The sequence below is a fragment of the Nerophis lumbriciformis genome, linkage group LG07 (genome assembly GCF_033978685.3).
Source record: "Nerophis lumbriciformis linkage group LG07, RoL_Nlum_v2.1, whole genome shotgun sequence".
NCBI lineage: Eukaryota > Metazoa > Chordata > Actinopteri > Syngnathiformes > Syngnathidae > Nerophis > Nerophis lumbriciformis.
Genome location: NC_084554.2, coordinates 18,299,680 through 18,311,701, shown reverse-complemented (window position 1 = coordinate 18,311,701; position 12,022 = coordinate 18,299,680). Strand labels below are relative to the sequence as shown.

Below are 12,022 nucleotides of genomic sequence, written 5' to 3'. Positions count from 1 at the left end.
GGTAATCCCTTGGAGTGTTGTCATTTTGTAGTCCAATGTCAATGTTTGTTTTCCGTCAGACTCCACTATCGTTGTTGTTGTTGTAGTTGCTGGGCGTTCTGATATTCATCCAAATCCTTGATGTCATTGACAACTACGACTCTTGCTTCTGGGCCCCCGTTCAGCTTTATGTAGATTTTGCAATTGGTGCTCCAAGTTCCATGAATTTTCCCTTGTTTCCTCAAATCGTGTGCTTTCTTGGCGATTTCAGCATTGCGTTTAGTGAGGTGCTCGTTCATGTACACATTTGTGCCCTTCAGCTTTTTTCCTTGTGTCAGCAATGCCATTATGGATTTCCCGTTGGCGAGCTTAACGTGGTGTTGTCGCCTCTTCTGTTCAGTGGAATGCACGCATCAATCGTGTTAATATCTACAAACCCCGTTTCCATATGAGTTGGGAAATTGTGTTAGATGTGAATATAAACGAAATACAATGATTTGCAAATCCTTTTCAACCCATATTCAATTGAATGCACTACAAAGACAAGATATTTGATGTTCAAACTCATAAACTTTTTTTTTTTTTTGCAAATAATAATTCACTTAGAATTTCATGGCTGCAACACGTGCCAAAGTAGTTGGGAAAGGGCATGTTCACCACTGTGTTACATGGCCTTTCCTTTTAACAACACTCAGTAAATGTTTGGGAACTGAGGAGACACATTTTTAAGCTTCTCAGGTGGAATTCTTTCCCATTCTTGCTTGATGTACAGCTTAAGTTGTTCAACAGTCCGGGGGTCTCCGTTGTGGTATTTTAGGCTTCATAATGCGCCACACATTTTCAATGTGAGACAGGTCTGGACTACAGGCAGGCCAGTCTAGTACCCACACTCTTTTACTATGAAGCCACGTTGATGTAACACGTGGCTTGGCATTGTCTTGCTGAAATAAGCAGGGGCGTCCATGGTAACGTTGCTTGGATGGCAACATATGTTGCTCCAAAACCTGTATGTACCTTTCAACATTAATGGCGCCTTCACAGATGTGTAAGTTACCCATTTTTTGGGCACTAATACACCCCCATACCATCACAGATGCTGGCTTTTCAACTTTGCGCCTATAACAATCCGGATGGTTCTTTTCCTCTTTGGTCCGGAGGACACGACGTCCAGTTTCCAAAAACAATTTGAAATGTGGACTCGTCAGACCACAGAACACTTTTCCACTTTGTATCAGTCCATCTTAGATGAGCTCAGGACCAGGGAAGCCAACGGCGTTTCTGGGTGTTGTTGATAAACGGTTTTCGCCTTGCATAGGAGAGTAGTTACTGACAGTGGGTTTCTGAAGTGTTCCTTAGCCCATGTGGTGATATCCTTTATGCACTGATGTCGCTTGTTCATGCAGTACAGCCTGAGGGATCGAAGGTCACGGGCTTAGCTGCTTACGTGCAGTGATTTCTCCAGATTCTCTGAACCCTTTGATGATATCACAGACCGTAGATGGTGAAATCCCTAAATTCCTTGCAATAGCTGGTTGAGAAAGGTTTTTCTTAAACTGTTCAACAATTTGCTCGCGCATTTGTTGACAAAGTGGTGACCCTCGCCCCATCCTTGTTTGTGAATGACTGAGCATTTCATGGAATCTACTTTTATACCCAATCATGGCACCCACCTGTTCCCAATTTTCCTGTTCACCTGTGGGATGCTCCAAATAAGTGTTTGTTGAGCATTCCTCAACTTTATCAGTATTTATTGCCACCTTTCCAAACTTCTTTGTCACGTGTTGCTGGCATCAAATTCTAAAGTTAATGATTATTTGCAAAAATGTTTATCAGTTTGAACATCAAATATGTTGTCTTTGTAGCATATTCAACTGAATATGGGTTGAAAATGATTTGCAAATCATTGTATTCCGTTTATATTTACATCTAACACAATTTCCTCAAATGGAAACGGGGTTTGTAGATCAAAAATTATGCATCTCACCTGACAGAAGGTGGCTGGTGAAATAATCCGACAAGTTGGGACACTTTGACCGCCACTTAAGACCTGGAACTGGCAAGGACGACACGAAAGGACGCTTGATCTCCCTGCCACTCCACCCCACCCCGTTTCATCGCGAGGATTGAGACATTTTTCATCTAAAAAGGAATATATGAATATCCTTGCAGTCGGCATCCTAAATACAGCGGACATTGCACAGTAAGTGATGTTTTATTATGTTTTTGGCAATAATCAGTGATGAAGAAAAAAAAAAAAGGAACTTTGTACTGCTTTTTTGAAATTAATGCGCTGTGTATGCTCAAAATGATCAAAATACGTAAATATTAAATGTTATTATTAGAGATGCGTTAAAATGTAATACCGGAAATTATCGGTATCGTTTTTTATTATCGGTATCGTTTTTTTTTTTGTTGTTTTTTTTGTTTTTTTTTAATTAAATCAACATAAAAAACACAAGATACACTTACAATTAGTGCACCAACCCAAACAACCTCCCTCCCCCATTTACACTCATTCACACTCATTCACACAAAAGGGTTGTTTCTTTCTGTTATTAATATTCTGGTTCCTAAATTATATATCAATATATATCAATACAGTCTGCAAGGGATACAGTCCGTAAGCACACATGATTGTGCGTGCTGCTGGTCCACTAATAGTACTAACCTTTAACAGTTAATTTAGTAATTTTCATTAATTACTAGTTTCTATGTAACTGTTTTTATATTGTTTTACTTTCTTTTTTATTCAAGAAAATGTTTTTAATTTATTTATCTTATTTTATTTTATTAATTAAAAAAAAAAAATCCTTATCTTCACCATACCTGGTTGTCCAAATTAGGCATAATAGTGTGTTCATTCCACGACTGTATATATCGGTTGATATTGGTATCGGTAATTAAAGAGTTGTACAATATCGGGATATCGGATATCGGCAAAAAGCCATTATCGGACATCCCTAGTTATTATAAATGTGCTTTTTACTACATTACATATATACTTACATCATGTATATAAAACCTTAATGGAGATGTTTTGATGTTTTTTTTAGGGGTTCTATGAGCAGAATTAAACGGCTCCCATGGTAGTAAAAAAATTTAAAAAAACATTGCAATGAGATGCACTCTTATATAACATTCTCTTATGCTGCCACAAATAGATGTATTATATTTGTATCTTTCTCCTATCGCCTCTCCTTGCATTTCCCTCCATTTTGCATTTTTGATAGGGATTGTAGAAAGTCTTACACATTCCTAGTTTGATTCAAGCAACCCTATTATTGAACTTTCACGGATCAAGCACAGCGATGACCTAAAAAAAAAACCTCTTTTTAAATAATTGATTCTTGAAAATTTGGAATCTATTCAGAAACATAAGAATTGTGATTTATTTGTGAATAATTTTTTTTTCAGCAGCCCAAATAATTTTTCCTCAAAATACGATCACTTCAAGTATCTGGTCCTACAATGACCGGAGGAGTCATACTGTTTTAAAACTAACCAGGGTTAGGTAAGCATTAGTACTTTGCTGAAATACTTTTGAGTATTTTTTGTAATAGCTGTGAATGATGTCACTCTCCTTGTCACATCATTACATCATCAGGCGTCACAGACCAAAAGTCTCTGTGATGTCATCAGCTGACGCTCAATCAACTTACTGACCGCATTTTCCAACGAGGGACACATTAAGTGCGCTAAAGAACATGTCCTGTTCCAAAACACACCAAGCATCTTCTGTTCTGTCAACCTAGAGACAAGTCAGTACATTTGGACAGGTGATTATGTTTGGCCATTTTACTGCCAGTCCAAACATCCGATGCAGTAATGACATCATTTCATTTCCCTGCAGTGCGTTTATGTCACCTTCTGAATGGAATTCGTTAGTTCAATCGGCCAGACCTGTTGCTAATCTCCATTTATCTCCATTCAGGTATGACGTTGTCCATCGAGACTGGTATATCCAAATGTAAGGCTGTCTGCCTTCACACTGTAGATCAATAGGATTACCATATGGCATTTTAATATAGCATGCACATTTTTAACGTAATTGGTACCACATTTTTTTGTGGTACCGATCGATAATTCAAAACACTTTATTGGTTTTCTTCGAACAAATATACCAACTTTAACCCACACATGTTATTATCATAATACAAAACCCCAAACCAGTGAAGTTGGCACGTTGTGTAAATGGTAAATAAAAACAGAATACAATGATTTGCTAATCCTTTTCGACTTATATTCAATTGAATAGACTGCAAAGACAAGATATTTGATGTGCAAACTGAGAAACTTGTTTATTTTTTTGCAAATAATCATTAACTTAGAATTTAATGGCAGCAAGAAATTGCAAAAAACTGCGTTATATGACCTTTGCTTTTAACAACACTCAGTAAACGTTTGGGAACTGAGGAGACCAATTTTTGAAGCTTTTCAGGTGGAATTCTTTCCCATTCTTGCTTGATGTACAGCTTAAGTTGTTCAACAGTCCGGGGGTCTCCATTGTGGTATTTTAGGCTTCATATTGCGCCACACATTTTCAATGGGAGACAGGTCTGGACTACAGGCAGGCCAGTCTAGTACCCACACTCTTTTACTATGAAGCCATGTTGATGTAACACGTGGCTTGGCATTGTCTTGCTGAAATAAGCAGGGGCGTCCATGGTAACATTGCTTGGATGGCAACATATGTTGCTCCAAAACCTGTATGTACCTTTCAGCATTAATGGCGCCTTCACATATGTGTAAGTTACCCATGTCTTGGGCACTAATACACCTCCAAACCATCACAAATGCTGGCTTTTGAACTTTGCGCCTGTGACAATCCGGATGGTTCTTTTCCTCTTTGTTCCGGAGGACACAACAGCCACAGTTTCCAAAAACAATTTGAAATGTGGACTCGTCAGACCACAGAACACTTCTCCACTTTGCATGAGTCCATCTTAGATGAGCTTGGGCCCAGCAAAGCCAACAGCATTTCTGGGTGTTGTTGATAAATGGCTTTCGCTTTGCATAGTAGAGTTTTAACTTTAGAATCAGAATCAGAATAGTTTTATTGCCATTGCTTGAGACAGGTTCACAAAGTAGGAATTTTTCTTGGTACAATCGTGCAACATAAAACACATAACACAGAATAGGTAATAGGTAATAAAAATGAGCTGTAACTAAACTATCAGATCTTGTTATTGTTCATGTAACTTGCACTTATAGATGAAGAAACAAACTAGTTACTGACAGTGGTTTTCTGAAATGTTCGTGAGCCCATGTGGTGATATCCTTTACACACTGATGTCGCTTTTTGATGCAGTACCGCCTGAGGGATCGAAGGTCACGGGAATACAATGTTGGTTTTCAGCCTTGCTGCTTATGTGCAGTGATTTCTCCAGATTCTCTGAACCTCTTGATCATATTACGGACCGTAGATGGTGAAATCCTAAATTCCTTGCAATAGCTCGCTGAGAAATGATGTTCTTAAACTATTTGCTCACGCATTTGTTCACAAAGTGGTGACCCTCGCCCCATCCTTGTTTGTGAATGACTGAGCATTTCACGGAAGCTGCTTTTATACCCAATCATAGCACCCACCTGTTCACAATTAGCCTGTTCACCTGTTTGATGAGCATTCTTCAACTTTCTCAGTCTCTTTTGCCACTTGTGCCAGCTTTTTTGTAACATGTTGCAGGCATCAAATTTCAACGTTAAGTATCTTGTCTTTGCAGTCTATTCAATTGAATATAGGTTGAAAAGGATTAGCAAATCTTTGTATTCTGTTTTTATTTGCGATTTACACAACGTGCCAACTTCACTGGTTCAGTGGAGTTGGCTTGTGATGGATAAATGACGGGTAGTCGTGAGGTAGTGCGTGTATGGCACACTCACTACATGTATCGTCTGTAGGTCTTTTACTTAGGTGACCCCAGGGATGCCTTTTCGTAAAAAACCTCAGCCGCCTGCAGCCCGCTCCACCGTAATCGATCATAAGGCAAAGAAATCTGGTCTACGTGGAACAGTATTTGCAGTCAATGGAGACAACTACACTGGACAGTGGCTGGACAACAAGAAGCATGGTGAGTTCATTCAATGTGTGTTGTTTGCCATGATGTTCATTGTTTGTGACTATTGCAGGTTGGGGAACGCAGGAGTGGAAGATGTCTGGTGCTCTTTACAACGGCGAGTGGAAGTTTGGCAAACATGAAGGACATGGAATCTACAGTGCACTTCAACCAGACACTAAGACGTATGCCATGCAGTACTGTGGCGAGTGGAAAAATGGAATGAAGCACGTATGTACTTTTAATACCTTCAACTCATAACATGTGACCAACAGTATTTGTGCTTCAGGGCCACTCCACCGAATGAACACCTTTTTTCTTTCAAAATAATCCTAAACATAAACTCTTTTTTTCAACCAGAAATACATTTATTACACTTCTCAAAATTTCTATTGATTCATCTCAAGCAATTTGATTTTTTTTTTTTTTTACAAACCTCAAAACCAGTGAAGTTGGCACGTTGTGTAAATCATAAATAAAAACAAAATACAATAATTTGCAAATCCTTTTCAACTTATGTTAATTTATATAGACTGCAAAGACAAGATAATTAAGGTTCGAACTGGAAAACTTTGTTATTTTTTGCAAATATTAGCTCATTTGTATTTTGATGCCTGCAACATGTTTCAGAAAAGCTGGCACAAGTGGCAAAAAAGACTGAGAAAGTTGAGGAATGCTCATTAAACACTTGGAACATCCCACAGGTGAACAGGCTAATTAGGAACAGGCGGGTGCCATGATTGGGTATAAAAGCAGCTTCCATGAAATGCTCAGTCATTCACAAACAAGGATGGGGCGAGGGTCACCACTTTGTGAACAAATGCGTGAGCAAATTGTTTAGGAACAACATTTCTCAACGAGCTATTGCAAGGAATTTAGGGATTTCACCATCTACGGTCCATAATATTATTAAAAGGTTCAGAGAATCTGGAGAAATCACTGCACGTATGCAGAAAGGCTGAAAATCAACATTGAATGCCCGTGACCTTCGATCCCTCAGGCGGTACTGCATCAAAAAGCGACATCAGTGTGTAAAGGATATCACCACATGGGCTCAGGAACACTTCAGAAACCCACTGTCAGTAACTACAGTTTGTCGCTACTTCTGTAAGCCTAAGTTAAAACTCTACTTTTGCAAAGCGAAAGCCATTTATCAACAACACCCAGAAACGCCGCCGGCTTCGCTGGGCCCGAGCTCATCCAAGATGGACTGATGCAAAGTGGAAAAGTGTTCTGTGGTCTGACGAGTCCACATTTCAAATTGTTTTTGGAAACTGGATGTTGTGTCCTCCGGAACAAAGGGAAAAGAACCATCTGGATTGTTATAGGCACAAAGTTCAAAAGCCAGCATCTGTGATGGTATGGGGGTGTATTAGTGCCCAAGGCATGGGTAACTTACACATCTGTGAAGGCGTCATTAATGCTGAAAGGTACATACAGGTTTTGGAGCAACATATGTTGTCATCCAAGCAATGTTATGATGGACGCCCCTGCTTATTTCAGCAAGACAATGCCAAAACATGTTTTTCAACAGCGTGGCTTCATAGTAAAAGTGCGGGTACTAGACTGGCCTGCCTGTAGTCCAGACCTGTCTCCCATTGAAAATGTGTGGCACATTATGAAGCCTAAAATACCACAACGGAGACCCCCGGACTGTTGAACAACTTAAGCTGTACATCAAGCAAGAATGGGAAATAATTCCACCTGAAAAGCGTCAAATATTGGTCACCTCAGTTCCCAAATGTTTACTGAGTGTTGTTAAAAGGAAAGGCCATGTAACACAGTGGTAAAAATGCCCCTGTGCCAACTTATTTGCAATGTGTTGCTGCCATTAAATTCTAAGTTAATGATTATTTGCAATTAAAAATTAAGTTTCTCAGTTCCAACATTAAATATCTTTGCAGTTTATTCAATTGAATATAAGTTGAAAAGTATTTGCAAATCATTCTATTCTGTTTTTATTTAAGAATTACACAATGTGCCAACTTCACTGGTTTTGGGTTTTTGAAATTTGTCACCTTGATCAGGGCTGTTTCCGTGCTGTGGTGGGCCCTTATGGAGGAGACATTTACTAAGCTGTTGGTATACAAATGTTTCTAGGACTTTGCCCAAAAATTTGATATAGGCCGATAGTTGTTCAGTACTGTGGCATCAAGACTACTCTTCTTTAAGAGGGGCTTAATTCCAGCAGTTTGGAGTGAGATGTTAACTCGATGAGATAATTGTGGTAACTGCTCAACACAGACTTTAGACATCTAGTGGGTAACTCATCAAGGCAGCATGTTTATGGACTCAGACTGTGGATGATTTATTTATTCAACTATTTCGTCAGTGCCAGCTGCTGCTGCTGTTATTTCTGTGGCTGAGTCCCTTGCTGGTTTTCGGGGTGGCAGTGGAGGAGTTCCTCTTCCACTGCCCCTCTCTCCTCTTTGTGACAGCTAAGGATCTGGTCCAGGCCCATTCTGATGCCCCAGAGCATAGTGTCAAGCACATTCATAATAACATGTAATATTTACTTATTTTGGTCATTATAAGCATACGGCGGTGCATTAATTTAACCTCTTAAGGCCCAAGCTGTTTGTTTACATGTTTTTTTTTTTTATTATTTCTCTTTGCTATTTGGTCTTATTGGACCCTAATTAGAATAGAAATTAAGAATAATCTTTTTATATGATGTACTTAGTCCATAAGTTCACAGACGTGTACTTCATGTTTAGTAACATGCTAATTCTTATTTTTACACTTTTTTTTTTTTCCAAATTCCATTGTATGTTATACTCTTCTGACACCACCAGATGGCAGTATAAGTGTCCACATAAGCGGCCATAAGACCCCAATTCAGCAGTGTACACAATTTTGGAAATAAGAGCTAAAAGGTGCTGTCCACGCATGTGGCCACTAAGCCTTTAGAGGTGTCAATATCACAGATGCATCACAAAGTTCGCTTTTTTTAATTGAACAGCTGCTAATAATCATTAGAGACTTCATGAGAGACAACAAACATAATTAAAGCTGCAAGCAGCGATGGACGGGACCGACTTTGACGGCACATAAAATCCAAACCGAAACAGTAATTAAAACTCTTTGGTCAACTTTTAATCAGAAGAGTTCAATCTCTCTCCTGTGCTAGTTTGAAGCCGACACGACAAACGCGCTCAGAGGAGATGATGTTTGAAAAAAGGTGACCGGTTTTTACAAAACTTTTGTTTTGAAAGGGGAACTGCAAACTTCCTGTTGATTTTTGCTGGAGGTTGTCAATATATGAAATGTAGGTCTAAGTATTTAGATATATTTCTTGTGCTCATGGGAGAACATCTTGTGCACACGAGAAACCATCTCGAGCGCACAAGACACTTTTGCGTGAGCACGAGATAGTTTCTCGTGCGCACGAGAAACTATACAAAATGTTCCCCATGTCTAGGGATGTCCGATAATGGCTTTTTGCCGATATTCGATATTCCGATATTGACCAAATCCTTAATTACCGATACCTATATCAACCGATACCGATATCAACCGATACTGATATATACAGTCGTGGAATTAACACATTATTATGCCTAATTTGGACAACCAGGTATGGTGAAGGTAAGGTCCTTTAAAAAAAATAAATTAATAAGATAAATAAATTAAAAACATTTTCTTGAATAAAAAAGAAAGTAAAACAATATAAAAACAGTTACATAGAAACTAGTAATTAATGAAAATTAGTAAAATTAACTGTTAAAGGTTAGTACTATTAGTGAACCAGCAGCACGCACAATCATGTGTGCTTACGGACTGTATCCCTTGCAGACTGTATTGATATATATTGATATATAATGTAGGATCCAGAATATTAATAACAGAAACAAACAACCCTTTTGTGTGAATGAGTATAAATGGGGGAGGGAGGTTTTTTGGGTTGGTGCACTAATTGTAAGTGTATCTTGTGTTTTTTATGTTGATTTAATAAAAATAAAAAAAAATAAAAATTAAAAAAACGATACCGATAATAAAAAAAACGATACCGATAATTTCCGATATTACATTTTTTAAAGTATTTATCGGCCCCATGTCCCTTTAGGGGCTCTGTACCCCTCCACCTTTGGGGTTGAATATTTTAAAATGTGTTTACTGGCAATTCCAACTTTGACCACAGCGTCAGTTGCTATGTCGAGTGGCGCTTTCCATCATTTTCAGCAAACTACATTGCAAATTGATTTACTCCCTCCCATGCAAGATCCACCCAGGAATGAGGCCTTATGAATCGCTTCCCTACTGTACCAGAATGAGGAGATGGTAATACCGTATAGTCTTGATGCACAACACAAATAAAACCAGGGACTTTTTAAATTTATTTCCAGTTATTGTTTATTTGCACACCAGAAATTAAACACGTCTCATTTTTGTACATGATTTGGAATTCTAATCATTAACTATAATGTTTGTTTTTAGGGACACGGTTCTTTTTTTTATGCGAATGCAGTTTATGAAGGCGAGTGGAGTGAAGACAACCGCAGTGGTTGGGGAAGAATGTGCTATAAGAACGGCGACGTCTACGAGGGGGAGTGGCTGAGGGACAACGAGCACGGAACGGGTGTCCTACAGTTTGGTAAGTATCGGAGAAGGTTGAAATTTACGAAAAATGGGTTACATTTCACTTTCTGTTTCAGCGAGTGGAAACTGGTATGAAGGATCTTGGAAGAACGGCAAGAAAAGTGGCCATGGAAAGTTCTACTATGCGGACAAAGGTCTGATTTATGAAGGTCTTTGGGTGGAGGGTGATGCAAAATGTGGCACTCTGTCGGACTTTGGGAGAGAAGAGGCGCCGTACCCTACCAAGTATCCGATCCCACAGGTAATGTTTTGTTTTGTCGTCACACATCGCAAACTCGGTCCGACATTGTCAAAAATTTATTTTTTCCATCCCTTAGATAACGCTAATAGACATGCGACTGGTTTTAACGGAAGCTGAGTCAGCATACGTGGATCAAACATGACGGCAACAAAGTGGAGGAACTATCTCTTGTGCGAATTTGCCAACATAGGAAGTAGCAGCACACCTGGCCGTAAAAGCCACATACGTTGTTAGTAATCTGCAAAGACTTGTGGGTATTTTTGCTGTGTGGGAATTGTTGTCATACTTCCAGAAGATGCCCTTTGGGGACAGTCAATGCTCTGTTATCTCAATGTCATTCATGCCTTCTTGGACGTTCTTCTCCCTTTGGAGCAGAAAAAGAGTATTTTCAGAACAAAGAAAAGTACTGCTCAAAATTGAAGTTACTCTCTGAGGTCTCAGTCAAGTTTCTTCACACCTTAACACAAACTTTCACAAAATATTACACTCATACAATATTCATTCCCTGTCGGATTTTTTAGGCTTTTTAGGTAGATTTTATTTAAATATATTACAAACCCCGTTTCCATATGAGTTGGGAAATTGTGTTAGATGTAAATACAAACGGAATACAATGATTTGCAAATCCTTTTCAACCAATATTCAATTGAATGCACTACAAAGACAAGGTATTTGATGTTCAAACTCATAAACTTTATTTTTTTTTTGCAAATAATAATTAACTTAGAATTTCATGGCTGCAACACGTGCCAAAGTAGTTGGGAAAGGGCATGTTCACCACTGTGTTACATGGCCTTTCCTTTTAACAACACTCAGTAAACGTTTGGGAACTGAGGAGACACATTTTTTAAGCTTCTCAGGTGGAATTCTTTCCCATTCTTGCTTGATGTACAGCTTAAGTTGTTCAACAGTCCGGGGGTCTCCGTTGTGCTATTTTAGGCTTCATAATGCGCCACACATTTTCTATGGGAGACAGGTCTGGACTACAGGCAGGCCAGTCTAGTACCCGCACTCTTTTACTATGAAGCCACGTTTATGTAACACGTGGCTTGGCATTGTCTTGCTGAAATAAGCAGGGGCGTTCATGGTAACGTTGCTTGGATGGCAACATATGTTGCTCCAAAACCTGTATGTACCTTTCAGCATTAAT

General features: G+C 38.9%; 1 protein-coding gene across 1 annotated transcript; it reads left to right on the top strand.

Annotated features, from left to right (window-relative positions):
* The first annotated feature begins 3,676 nt into the window (after positions 1-3,676).
* LOC133609261 (MORN repeat-containing protein 3-like) lies at positions 3,677-11,397 on the top strand. The gene is made up of 7 exons (XM_061964769.2): positions 3,677-3,755; positions 3,830-3,910; positions 5,878-6,047; positions 6,106-6,263; positions 10,470-10,626; positions 10,688-10,872; positions 10,949-11,397. The coding sequence occupies exons 3-7, from the start codon at positions 5,903-5,905 to the stop codon at positions 11,012-11,014; spliced, it is 711 nt and encodes a 236-aa protein (XP_061820753.1). The 5' UTR covers positions 3,677-3,755; positions 3,830-3,910; positions 5,878-5,902; the 3' UTR covers positions 11,015-11,397.
* The last annotated feature ends 625 nt before the right edge of the window (positions 11,398-12,022 follow it).